The following is a 14,416-nucleotide window of genomic DNA, read 5'->3' on the forward strand; positions in this document are numbered from 1 at the left end:
TTGATATTGGGAGACAGGCTATTGTATGCAGCCTAATTTGCGCACATCAGGGAGCTCGGATTTGCGATCGCACGTCCTCCGTGTATCTGGGAGCAGCCGTGCTGAGCGCGCATTCTACAAGATAAGACATTTATCAGACATTTAGGCTCTGTTGCGAAACGAATCCTCCGCCATTGTCACGCGATCAGTGAACTCTGATTCCTGCTTCACTGTGTGCGACTGCAACTCGTACTGGATGAGCAGAGCAGACGTTTACAATAGTTTACAATGGTTTTTATTTTTATTATAAAACAGCAAAACGACAGTGGAGGCGGTAATTTCTATGCTAATTTCACCCTCATGCTCCGTCATGGCGATATCGCGAGACAGCTTTTCACTCGGTGAGAAATCTCGACACATTTTAGTATTAGTATTTAGTCACACCCCTATCAAATATATATCGTCTGTGGAAGGTATAGGACCATAAAATGTTCGTTAAATCATTGCATTCAGTCCGAATGAAATGATAACGTGTTTCCTGTCATTCAGCGTGTTTGCATACCAGCAAACACAAATGTGTGATGACATCATTCGTCATCTGTGTGTTCATGTACGCTGTGCAGATAGAGCGAGAATGGCAAGCAAACAGTTGTTTACTTTGGTTGTTGTAGTACTGTTACTCACTGTACTGTGAGGTTTTCTCATGACACGCGATGTAATCCAATAACGTTGTCTCTGGTCGTCTCGCTTCTGGTCTGTGCGCATTCATGTGTTTTGGAAGAGGCGTGGCTTTGGACGACGATTTGAAGGGAGGGTGGGATCAATGCTAGCAGGCTAAAGTTAGCATTTCCCTGATCTTCTTTTGCACCTTTAAAGTTGACTGCTGCATCTAGGTGCTTCATTTAAATCTCTGAATCAGATGTCACATTAGCCCTGTCCTCAATGCCACCCACAGCTCCTATGGTCGTCCTCTGAAGATTATACTTTGGTGACATAATACGCCATTTAATGTCGGGCAGTGTGAAGTCTGCATCAGTAGCCTACAGCTTCTTAAAAAGGTGAACAGTAGCCTAAAGAGTTCTGAATCATAAAACAGGGCATCCAAGTCCACATCAATTGTCAAATTTAGGACAGCGCCATAATAAACATAATATCCTTTGACAAGCTGAAGACTCTAAAGGAAGAGTGTAGTTCTGAACAACACTTGAGGAGAATGCAGCTAGATTCTCAAACATGTTCAACCAGCACCTACTTCACTATAAAAGATTATTAGTTGCATACATTTCTCTGTATAAATAGTGTTTGTTTTCATTCTAACCCAAAGAAACAGTCTAATGAATGTGTATAATTGTAGAAATGTTCATAGAGTTTCAACAAGATGCATGTGGATATTCACCTTCATTCTTTAGGTTTGATTGAGATTCTCTATTTGTTTCTTGTTGCAAAACTTGCTCTGCTGTCTTTTCATTTACTGTATCCACTTTGACCTTTTCCGTAGGTTTAACCCTCGTTGTCACTCTTTCGGTTGTTGTGCTCACTGTTGGTATGAATGCTGTGCTGTTATTGCCAGTAGAAGCTGTTGGGAGTTCTTCAGTTTCTTTTTGAGGCAGTGTCCCCAAATCTTCTTCTATGTCATTGCTATTTAAAAATTCAGTGTTATTCCCCCTGTGTATGATATCTATTTCATAAAGAATGTTTTCATTCTCATTTTCGGTTAATATTGTGTATTGGGGTCCATCGGTTATTTTTTGTCCTTTGTCCATGCCTCCATCTTTGTTTTTGTCCTTTGCTGTCTGATTACTGTCTATCAACACAATATCTAAGATATCCATGCCCAAATCTTTTGTTGGACTTGCATCTTTTTCTGTAATATCTAGATGTCCATCTTTGTCAAGGAGTTTAAGATTATCCTTATCCCCTCCAGTTTCTTTCTTTCCAATTGTGTTAATGCTGATGTCAGTATCCTTATTTTCAACTTTAGGCTTTTCTTGTACAAAATTACTCCCAATATCTTTGCCTTTATCTTTTCCAAGCTCTAAATCTAGTCCTCCATCATCCTTTCCAGCGGTAGGTTTTTTTGGTCTATCTTTGTCTGGTTTTGACTCATTTTCTTCTTCTTCTGAAGTTTTGTTCTTGGTATGGCCCACTTCATCTTGTCCAGTATGTTTGTGTTTGCCTTTGTTCTGTTCATGATCTGCTCCAGAAATGATGTCTAGCTCTGTAAGTAGAAGAAGTTCAAAGGTTTAATTAAAGCACTGCACTAGCTACATACGTTTCCATATGGAAATTTGCATATTTATTTCCATCCAGCGAGATGAAAGGAAGAAAATCGCCACTTCCTGATAAACTGGTGGCAAATATCACTAAGAAATGTTTTAATTTGCTGCAGTAGGAGAAGCCACTGTAAGTCTTTTTCAGATATTATAAATGACTTGAGTCTCTGAGTACGCAGATGAAATGGAATAAACACGTCATGTTATCTTGCTTTCAGATGCCTGCTGTTTGGGAATTTATTAGGTAAATGTGTTACCATTGTAATTTATGCACATGTTTTCTTATCGGATACATTTTTTTATCTGCCTCAATTGAGTGCAAAGTTTTTTAATATCCATTTTTAGAATTTTTGCGTTTCCATCCAGTGGTTTTTTTTTCCATTTTTTTTTTCAGTAGATAGATGGAAACTTAGCTATTGAAGATCTTGTATGCTTGAGAGCATAAGTACTGGTAATAAGCTGGTAATAAGCAGTGACTAATGGCCATCTGGTCACCCACGGATTTGCCAAAAAATGCCCAAAGAAATGGTTTTAATTTCAGTCATAAAGATAAATTAAAGCATGATTTAGTAGTTCAGTGCCGCCAGAAGAAGACTTTAAAGAACTTCTTTTTGTCTTTAAAGATCTCAGGACCTAGAGCTACTGAAGAGACAACAACAATAACAACTTAATTGACAGTATTAATTAACATACAATAAATACATTTCTAGCTAAATTCTGAGTCCAGGTACCTTTGACACAGGTTGGTGCCGTCCCACTCCAAGTGTTGTTGCCCAGGCATGTTCTCTGAGGGACTCCATTCAGTTTGTATTGATTATAGCAAAAATACTGTATAGCAATAAGTACATCATTTGGTCCATAAACAAGGAAGTGATCACCATGCTCTGGCTTTGGAGGAATGCCGCAGTTGTGGTAAGGCACTGGTGAAAAGATACAGTCATGCTTCAACTATTAGCAAACACATTTTTTAAACATATTGATTAGAGGCTGCATATGATGACACTTTTTAAGAGAAACTGATTAAAACAAATTTGAATTGAATTATCATCATTATTATTATTGCCTTGCAGCCCGATCTATACCTTATAATGAGTTTTCAGTTGCTCACCACACTGTGGAGTTGGTGCACTCCATGACCCATCCAGCAGACAGGCGGCCATCTGGAAACCATTTAATGTGTATCCAGGGTCACACTGGAACAGAACATGTCCTCCAACCCTTACATCCAGATGCACTGCAGTCCCGTGGGCCGGAATCAAAGGCCTTCCGCATTCAAGCACTGACAGATCATGCACATACAAACATACATGTTATGGTATAAAAAGTGCTACCTTATAAAATACATGGCATGAATTTGTCCTGTAAGGGTAGTGATCGAACAAAATACCATAGAGAGTTAATACATTTTAAACAAAACAACAACAACACATCAGCTGCAATCTGAGTCTATACCTAAACCCTGTTACATATGGATAAGCATCCTCTTAAATGTTACATTTCTCTTTTGGAAAGACTGTTCTCACCATGTTCACATCTCTTTCCGGTATATCCAGCCAGACAGGCGCAGTGGAAGGAGTGAGAGGAGTGTAAGATGCAGGTGCCATCATGCATACACGGAGAGGAAGAGCATTCTACACAAATAGATACAGTTACAGTCAGTCGTTTCATTATTAATACATTGTATACTGTAGACACACATAAACATCCACAACAGTATATACATTAATGTGTACAGGATATCAAAATAAGTTCCTTGAAAGACAAAATTGCAAGAAAACTGCTATTCAGAAGCACAGTAGAAATATAGTCATCCAGAATATGAGGGTCCCAACATGCACTATGCTTTCCTGTTTCTGTGTAGCACACAGGTCGGGTTTTTCATCGGGACGTGTGCTTACATGTTGTCATGTTTAGTGTGGACTTGCAGTCGGTGAGAGCTCTCATTGGCTCACTTGTTCGTGTTGTTTTGTGTGGCACCAAGAAACAAACACCACAAAGCCATGTGCTCCACTCTTTATTATCTTAAACAAGCCCTTCTTGCTACTATGGCTTTATTTGCCCCATCCTTCCCTATTTTCTGTTTACATGCTCCCTATTGTATCCTCCCTAGTCTTGTCTAGTCCAGCGCCCATGTTTTCTTTCCCTATAGGGTGGTTTATGTTCATTTTGTTTATCTTGTTATTTAATAAAGCCCATTACTCCGCATCCTTGAGTCCTCGCTCTTCATTCAACCCAAATTCCTGACAAACCGGGCCATGTGGTTCTGTACCACACAACCATTTATTTTACAATATTGACTTTTTTTCAATTTTTTTCTTTAGTGGTTTTTTATTAACTGTAGTATATTTTTATCTACTCTGTTCAAAAAGTTGATTAGGTGGACAAAAATGTGTGTATTGGGAAAATGAACTTGGAAGGTTTCCAGAAGCTGTTGCAGCCGCTTCCAGTTGTTTAACTTCACTGATAAAACTACAATCTCTGTGGAAGGATTGGAGTTTTTTTATTCTAGCACCCTTTTATGATAAATGTGGCTCTCAGAAAACTATTGATTCGCAAGTTTGCTTCACAAAAAAAATTAAATAAAAGGATTTCTCCAAGTCTAGCCTTTACAAGCTCTCCTAACACCGCACACTACTTTTTGATCAAGGCCATATTTTTCAATGACGTGGGAAATATATTTTTATGTTTCCAAATCTGGTCTCACCTGGCAGCGATGAGAGTTCAATTATCTTGATTTTTACACCCTCTAGTGGATTAACGTATCGCACAAGCACGGGGAACAATTGAATGTCTTCCTGGTTGGACACATCCACAGTTAATGTGAGAAAGGAGCACTTGTCCAAATCACGCTGAACTTCAGATTCGCAGGTTTGCTTCACAAAAACAACAACAACAAAAATAATCACTGACACTTAGATTAGAACACATACTCTTAGCAGCGTCCACATGCTTTTTTGTGTGTGCATACGCTGCATAATGTCGCCGCGGCCTCGGTGAGCAATAGCAAAACAAGTCCAAAAAAGTATTTTTGAATTGAGTCCAAATCTGAGTGACCTCGGAGTCTACAAGGGGTCTCGGGTCTGTCCATTCGCTGGGAACCGACCAGACATAGGAGATCAAATAGGAGAATCCTTGATTGGGACATTACAGTCAGTCAAACGTTAGCTATAATGGGAGACTCCAATCTGGCACTACTTTACACACGCAGATGTGCAAATCTGAAGTTCAGCGTGATTTGAACAAGTCCTCCTTTCTCACATTAACTACGGATGTGTCCAACCACGAAGACATTAAATTGTTCCCTGAGCTTGTGTGATACTTCAATCCACTAGAGGGTGTAAAAGTCAAGATAATTGAACTCTCATCGCTGCCAGGTGAGACCGGATTTGGAAACATAAAAATATATATTCCCACGTCATTGAAAAATATGGCCTTGATCAAAAAGTAGTTGCTCTCTGTGCTGATAACACTAACAAAACCATTGGCGGTGTTAGGAGAGCTTGTAAAGGCTAGACCTGGAGAAATCTGCAGCTGAAGCTAGGAATGGAAATTTTGGGCATTGGCTGTAATGCACACATCATCCACAATACCCAATACTTGCATGTGTAGAGGAGCTCAAAGGCTATCACTGCAGCACGGTAACATGTGTTTCCTCTCTCTTGAATGAATGCTGCACCTTTTCGATGGTCTGAGTGCATTCTTTCTTTCTCAAGAAAATACCCAAAGTTTCTAAGAGACACATTCAGCAACCCTTGAACAAAACCTTGGCTTGGATTTGCACTTAAGCAAACAGGAACTTTTCACTTCGCACTGGAGACAGTACAGCAAGACAATATATCTGCCACAGAAGAGGCTTCGCACATTCATGACCTGAAAGAAATCTCGCAGGCCAGGCTGGATGAATCATTTATTCCCTCTGACATTAAAAAGCCGATGGACACCCTCGCTGAAGCTGGTGGCATGCGAGATGATGATTGCCTTTGTGCTCCTTTGGAGTCTTATCTCTGGCCGTGGAGATTCATTTTGGACTGGACAACTCTGCATTTACAATAAACTCCTGAAAGACACTGGCACACTGGCAAAAACTGCTTTCAGCGAAAAGTACAAAACTGACAAAACTCTTGTTCTCTGCATTTTTAGGTAAGACTACATACATTTCTTAAATAGGTATCGTTATTGTCCTGAGCATATGTGGGGTGGGGGTAAAGGTGCCTGTCCATCCCGTTCACGACTCTGAGAGATCTGGTCCCCCTCCCCCTCCCCGATGTTTGGGGTGTGTTAGGGATACGCTCCTTCACCTCTACGGGACCCCACACTTACGACGAGAGGACAAAAGTAATCACAACAATATAATGTGTCCACATAATGATATATTTCATAGTGATTTTTTTAATTCCCAAGATTCTCTCAAACGACCATGGGGAGCAAATTCAGATTGGTAAATTCCACTTCTATAAACACTTTCTTCTGTCATCCGGTAAAATTACAGACTTCAACAAATTGTCTTGCAGTTCCTCCAATCCTTTTTTAAATTCTGCACTTTGGATAAAGGAAGCCCTAAATCCTCTGTTCATTTCTCCTTTCCCCTGTTAACAGCCCCAGCAAAAGGGTTTAGCCTAAATAGTTTAACAGATCTAGACAGAGTAGTATTATAGGCATGTTGTTCAGAATACCAGTTTCCTAAATGCAAGAGGGGACAAGAGCATTTACACTGGTGAAGGTTAGATAAGGTTGAGCAGAAGAAAATAATAATAATAATAAATAAAACAATCTAAAATTAAATTAATTGCTTCTAAACAGTGACGTTTTGAATTGTCTACTGATGCAATTCAAAGAAACCTTAAAAACAATTGAAGATTTGTACCTGTTTAAAATGTAGACTTAGAACTTACTTCCATCTAGTGGTTAAAGCATGGAATTACCCCTTTAAAGGTTCTAAAGAAGTTTAAGACAAGTAAAGCTTAACTTTTTTTCATCCTTTTCCCCCCCAGGAATATATCATGGAAATGTAAATGTGGATTCTGAAATAGAAATTCTACTGCAGCAGGTATTGCCAAACGAGGCATGATATTTGATTTAATCAGCTTAATTGCTGATGTAAATTGCAGAGTTAGTGTTTCTTTGCATACTATGATTTTTTTTTAACAAATGATCCGAAATACATTACAGTAAAAACTATCATTGTAAACGACTGTAGAATTAAATAAAACGCAGTGACCAGTTATTTGGAGCAAACTATCATCACTCAAACGTGCGTAAGAGGGCTCTTGAGTGTGCGTAGATTTTGTTCTTAGAACAAATCCAAGATAAGAAAACATTAGTGAATGTCAGAATCTTCGTAAAAAGTGCGGAAGTGGGGTTAAAGAACACATTTCTTCGTAAGAACGGTTGGTGAATGAGGCCCATTGTCTTTAATCTGTCTTACCTGAGCTCTCCTGGAAGGTGGCAAAAAACCCATCAAAGTTCTTGTATCCATCTGAGATGAAAAGAATGTGCAGGGAACTGCCAGTGCTTTTGATTGGAGGAGGTCGTTCATTTCCACAATAACGACCAATCACACGTGAGTTCAGGCTGTCTCCATCCCTCACTTCAACATAGTCATACTGACAGCTGTGCTCAAACTCCAAGCTGAGCATCATGAACCTGAGACACAGAGAATAAAGTGTTCAGGTGATTAGGACATGATTCAGGTGCCTGGACATGCAGTGATAGTGTGACGATGTACAGGAATAGTAACGTATTGCAGACTGGAGACGTCTGCTGCATTCTCTACAACCAAGCTTTCAGAATAACCTGCAAGTTCAGTAACACAGATTTTGTGGGAAGGTAACACAAATTTTGAAAATTTCCATCAGAAAAGCAGGTACAAAAACATATATATCCCTAGCTCCCCTAGTGGGAATTATGGATGCGGATGGTCCTGGGTGTTATCAGTAATCAATAAATGCTTATATGCAACATGTCTTAAAACTGAATCTTGATACTACATCTTTTTCCAATTTTCAGCCTATTTTAAACCTGCCTTTTATTTCAAAGATCTCAATTACAGTCTTTCTTGTCAGATAATTCTACAAATGAAGTTTTTCAATCAGGTTTTGTTGCTTTACACAGCATCGCATCTGCTCTATTAAGAGTCTCAACTGACATCTTTCTCACTTTCTCAGGAAATAAAAGTTTCTAGTCCTTTTAGATCTAAATGTTGCATTTGATTTGTTGACTACAATATACTCCTATGATGCTTAGAGACTTTTGTGGGACTGGGTCTTATTTGTCAAAAAGGTGGTTTACTCTTCATCTGGGGCATCACTCATCTTCCAACGTTCCCCTTGATTGTGGTGCTCCATATCTTATAATATGTCAGTGTCATTGTTTAGTCTCAAGATGTACACCAGTAATTACATTAGGCATGCCCCTTATATCACTGCTTATAACATATCTTATAACATATCTCCCTGGCTTTGAACATTCCTTGTGTACGTTACTTTGGGTCTCTCTTGTATAGTGTTGATTGCCTATTGTTTTTTTATTTTATTTTATTTTTATTTTATTGTATTTCTCTATTTTGTTATTGTTTATTTTGCCTCTGTCTCAACTTTTTTGGAGTGTGTGACAGCCATCAAAATCAAAACTTGTTTATATTTACAAAATACATTTAAGTTGGTCAGTGAAAACTTTGAATAAATATATAGTGCTGAATTGCTGCGGAGCTCTCCGGCATCCAGCAAAAATAGAAGCTCTGTGAATCTGCTCCGGAGGGCTGCGAATCACCGGAGTCGGAACACAGCCGCTCCGCAGTCAGTGAAAATACACATATTGACTTTAATGGAAACCTATTGACTCCGCCGCCGTTCCGGAGCGGATCCGCAGCCGTTCCGCAGTTGGTGTAAATTAAGGGTAAGAGAGATGTCACCAACCCAACAGTAAGATAACTCAAAACACCGATACCCTGAAGCCTCAGAAGGGCGTTGCACACTGGACGAGAAAGGTAGCGCCACACTGCGTCTATGACAATTCACTAGTATCACACACCGGACACAGTTTATATGCTCAAGCTGGATTTCAAAGTTCACATTGATTTTCTTTTTCCAATTTAAGCAGTATTATATTTAAAATCCAATGAAGTTGCTCAATGAAGAAAAATGTTTTCAGACATAATTACTTTTATTAGGTTTTGCATTTGGATATATGCTTTGTTTGTATAAATGCCCTGTTTTTCATGTTCTTGCCAAACTGCAAAACTCTGAATGTAAAACTAAATGTATCTTGAAGCACAGGGTGAAGTCAGTATGTACATTATTGATGTACATAACTGCAAGCAGCCATGACGGGCCAAGCCGCTGCGCAACCCCCATCCCGGCGACTTTAGGGTACCTGTGCATTTAAAGCGGGTAAATCTAAGGGAATAACAGAAAGCACATGCAAATAAACTATGGCTCAATTCATTCTTGGTGGAATATAAATAGAGAACATATACAGTATATAAAAATAATAATAATTATAAAAAAAAAACAGTTCTTGTCTGTAAATAATCCAAATTCAGGTTTCGAGACAAAAGCTGTCTTGTTTTTTCTCTAGAATGGAGAGGTAATGTTTTCCTGGCTCTCAAACACTGGAACACTGACATGACTTCTTTCCTCTCAGCAGGCGAGTAATTAACTCCTGCCAGACTCCTTGACACTCACTACAACTCCATAAGAACTGTGTTGGAGATCAAAAGTGAGGATATCTAGACACTACCAGCAGAGGACTTTTAGGACAATCCAGGCACAAGATGGTTCTGTCTGAGGAGGCAGAGTCCAAAATCCTGCGGATGAACCACTAATATATGATTTAACAAGTGGACTAATATTAACATTTGCGGTGCAGGTCGGGAATCAGAAGGCACAGGCAGACTGCGGGTCCAATAACCAAGACCAGTTCGACTTGTTTGGAATTCGCCAGTAGCGGCTCCTTGCCATACATTCATCTTCTCGAGAAGGCGATCTATCTGCACGTTTCTATTTTCTTATTCTCCGGATTCATCATGTTTAGCGACCCACATCAAGTGGATTATTACTCTTCAGGGTGAACGCGATACAATTCTGTTTTTGGTTTCTTGTCCTCGCTTTATTATGAGTGAAGACACACATGAGAAGTGTGGTAAGTGCTTGGGTCTCAGGCCTCTCTTACTAGTGTAGGCTATCACACTGTCTGAGGATTTCAGGATGAAAGGGCTTTGTTCTTGGCTTCAGTTCTCCCCGGTCACTCCAGCACTGCAGCTGTCGAGACACCACATGGGTTAGGACTTTGGGGATCCGATGTTGGAACATGAAGCTATGATAAGCAAGCCTACAGATTTATCTCGCTCTCTTCCAATCTCTCCTGGCTGCCTCTAACTTCACCACTGTAACTGTTGGATATCTGATGTTAATTGTGTCCAAAGTTAGTTGGAAATGTAGTAAAAAATTAGACCAACCGTAATCCTTTGCTCTCTTTTATTTTATTATGTTCAGGATGCTTAAAAGTCTTAACTTGAGTAGTTCACATTCCATGAAACTTTACCTTCAGAGTATGAGAGTCAGACCACAGCTTGGGTGTTTATGGCACTGTAATTATGACAGGTGGTGCTCCTGTTGCTTGTGTTAGACCAGACCATGGGTCGGATATCCCCTGCTGTTGTGTCATTTCAGGGCTCCGCTCCAGATGGTCAGGCTCCAGTAGAGCCACAGATATGGGTCTCGAGGGCCAGACTTGCCAAGCCCGGTTTAGAAAATTGGAGATTTACAGGCTTTATCCGTGAGCTCCTCCTGTATGGATTTTGCTCCCGATGTAGTCAAGGTTGCTCAAGTTGTTGAAAAACCACACTGCAGTTCTTCTCCTCCAACCTTTGTGTCACAGAAGAGTGAAAGATTGCACAAGTTTTGCAAATTGTTTGTTTGTTTTGGTGGTTGTAGCAAAGGTTTTGTGTCTACCAAGCAAAGAATGTTACATTGGGTAAGAGATGCTATTTCGAAGGTCTATGAGGTGCCCTTCGAGTTCCTCTAAGGCTTTGGCAAGAGTGTCTTCAGAAGATATTTTGTATGTAACTTTGGTTCAATGAATAAGGAACGATAAGTTGTGTAGCTTGCCATACTCCTCTGAGTGGAGACTTACAAGAAACTGCAACATCATATTTCGGGTGATATATGCTCAAAGAGAAATGAGTGGATCAGGATAGGACTTTCATATTGTAAAACATAAAATGGCTAGGCTTGGGTTTAGATATAGGAGAGAGATAAGCGGCTCAAAAATATTGGTTGACTAGGTATTGACAGTTTTTGTAAATTTTTTCACTTTTACAGCTGTAAATATATCAAACTGTTTATGTTTCCAATGCTGTAAATAAGTCCATATTGTACATTTCTACATCTGTCTACACTTACAAATATGTAAGTTTTTGTAAATTCTTTGTTCATTTGCATTATACACAGATGCTGGTTTGGTTCAGTAAGAGCTATAGGCTCCCAGTGCAGGCAGAATCCGAGATGGGATAATCATTAGGATTGTAAACTGTCATTTGCACTGAAAACATAAGGTTTCCTAGCAGTGAAGTCTTGTCTGAGCATGTCAGAGGCTGCTATGTTCCATAAATCTGTCAAAGACAATTCATTTATGGCATAATGTTTTGAACTTAAAGAAAGTTTTTAAGAAAAAGAAAAGAAACCTCATTAAAAAATTATTCATAAAAAATGAGTGCAAACAAGCTACTGTTACCTTGTATTTTTATTTTTATTTAAAAAAACAGCGATAACATTTTAATTTAAAGTTTTGTAGTTACAGGTTACTACATGTACTTATTATAGTAATAACAGTAAATTATGCACAATTACAAGTAACTAACTTTTAAGCAAACCCTAACTCTATAGTAAATACATGTAGTTAATTAATATTACTCAGTACTTATCTGAGTAATTACAATGTAACTACGTCACCATAAAACAAAGTGTAACCAAAACAGCTCTCTCAGTGTTTCTCTATATTTAACTCACTAGAAAGATAGGAGTAAGACCGAGTAAATTGTTTCCCCATGTTTTTGGTGTGCGTGTGTGTGTGTGTGTGTGTGTGTGTACCTACTTACCTAAAACCTGGACAAAATGTCCCAACAAGTATTCTATGATGAGTAGGTTTAGGGTTAAAATATATATAGCCCTCTGGTCCTTTCACATGTCAGTCAAAAATGACAGATTTTTTATTTTTTATTTCAATGAAATGAATGTACTATATTTTAGTTCGATAATGTTTTTTATTTAATATTTTGTATTTTTGGGGGGAATTTATGGTACTAAATTATATTTTCAGTGTATTTATAATCCATTTATTCACTTTTTTAGCATAGACCTGAAAATTAAATTTCCAACTTAAACTGTCATAAATCTTGAATTCTTTAGAGCACAGACTTAAGTTTGATCTCTTTTCAAAGATGACACTTGTCAAATTATTGCTGAAGTGAAAAAAAGTTTTAAAAAGTGAACGTATTTTTTTTTTTACAGAATGTTATGTTTATTGTTATGAAAAAACAAAATTATATGAAATATATATTTTCAAAAACATGTTTTACTCTAAAACTGTGAGAAAATCAAAGCCATAAATCTAAACAAGTTGTGTTCAAAATTTGAGCCTGATATCTCTAAGTAAGATTTTATTTGGCCGCAGTACCAAAAGTTTTCACAAGGTGAAATTCGTCTCCCATTCATTTCCTATGCGGTCATTTTTTACCACGAAGAGTACAAGTGTGACTATTTTTTTCAGGACCATTTAACCTGTTTAAATCATGTCCATGGATTTATTTATTTTTATTTTTTTGTTCACACAGCAAGTGCAAAAACCTTTACCAAGTTTTGTACCATTCCGATGAAGAAAAAACAACAAAAACAAAACAAAATGTAAAATCTTCCATTCAAAAATGTCCGAAGAGCACCAGAGGGATAGTTTGTACAGTATATAAATCATTATGTCTATGGAAAGTCCCATAAAACATGGAAACCCAGCGTGTGTGCATAATATTAATTCTCATCTCACCTCAGATCAATGGTATAAGGCCGGTCCACTTTTAGCGTCCACTCACAGCGGGCATTGTTTGGGTAACTCTCCAGCACCAGGTGACCCTGCCTCTTATGAATCATCCCTCCACATGCTCAAAAAGGAGACATAGTACACATTAATGTCAAATGTATCAAAATACCCAACTTTGTGAATTGTCCAGGTACAAAAACATTACACGTTTAAAACTCTGCTCTGATTGGTCAGCTGCCCCCAGTCTGTTGTGATTGGTCTACCGCTTAAAAAGTGTGTCGGAAACATAACACCCCTTGCCAGCGAGTATCCGGAGGCAATGTAAACACGACTGTAACTAAGCTAACTATGACGTCAGTTTTGCCGTATCAGTTTGAGCCTGAGTCCGATAACGACAAGCTGATCGACTCGAACCACCTTCACAACCACGACTTGCACAGTACAGTGCTAATTTATCATTTTCTACCTCTCTTACATTTCAGTAAGTGATGTTATAACCGTGTCGTTTCTCTACATCACTGTAAAAACTGTATGTTGATCAACACAGTGACCTGCAATCGAACTGCAGGGTTCAGAAAGCAGTAGTTCAGTAGTTAGAAAAGTGATGAGAGCACAACAAAAGGTTGTAGTGCTGAAGAATAGTGTTAAACACAAATTAACCTCTGATTCTTCAACTCCTCATGCCATGTAATAATGTTTTGCCCTGACAGTGAAAAACAGCATTTACCTGACATAGTGATAAACTCTTCCCAGACATATAACTACCTTTGTTTGATGGCGAGCCACAGTAGCCAGCAGATGGCATTATGTAAACGTGGTGAATAATGTGAGTAACGTTACAGAAATAATGGCAGGACTACAAACAAGGTGTTTTCTGTTGGAGAGATTGACTCCCTTTGGAGGGGACGTTTATCAAGTTTGGTCAAATCAATGTGTTGCTCCTGTCGGCATTGCTCGACGCTTGTTTTTCGCCAACTGAACATGTTCAGTCTGTGTTCGTTGGGTTGTGGAATGTCTAAGAAGTGACACACTAATCTGGTGATTGGCAGCGTTGGTCGGCTTCTGTCGGTGCGTGTGAGTTAGCCTTAAAGCTGCTCCATATGGAAGATCTGTATGTTCAGATAACAACTGCT

The 14,416-nt window shown here is 38.8% G+C and overlaps 1 protein-coding gene across 3 annotated transcripts in view; it reads right to left on the reverse strand.

Moving 5' to 3' along the window:
* The window catches only part of pamr1b (peptidase domain containing associated with muscle regeneration 1b), a 43,809-nt gene that overhangs the window by 17,229 nt on the left and 12,164 nt on the right, over window positions 1-14,416 (reverse strand). For 2 of the 3 annotated variants that reach the window (XR_014202690.1, XM_082159642.1), the window contains exons 4-9: window positions 13,290-13,404; window positions 7,678-7,895; window positions 3,776-3,883; window positions 3,361-3,531; window positions 2,984-3,172; window positions 1,376-2,197 (exon numbers count right to left, since the gene is read on the reverse strand). Coding sequence is in view for 2 of the 3 variants with exons in the window: in XM_082159642.1 (XP_082015768.1) it covers window positions 1,376-2,197; window positions 2,984-3,172; window positions 3,361-3,531; window positions 3,776-3,883; window positions 7,678-7,895; window positions 13,290-13,404 (1,623 nt within the window). In the remaining variant the exon portion in view is untranslated. Of the gene's footprint in view, window positions 1-1,375; window positions 2,198-2,983; window positions 3,173-3,360; window positions 3,532-3,775; window positions 3,884-7,677; window positions 7,896-10,793; window positions 11,044-13,289; window positions 13,405-14,416 lie in introns of those variants that run through there. The other variant, XM_082159643.1, reaches the window with a different exon arrangement.

Source organism: Leuciscus leuciscus, assembly GCF_965113295.1.
Source record: "Leuciscus leuciscus genome assembly, chromosome: 25".
Taxonomy (NCBI): Eukaryota; Metazoa; Chordata; class Actinopteri; order Cypriniformes; family Leuciscidae; genus Leuciscus; species Leuciscus leuciscus.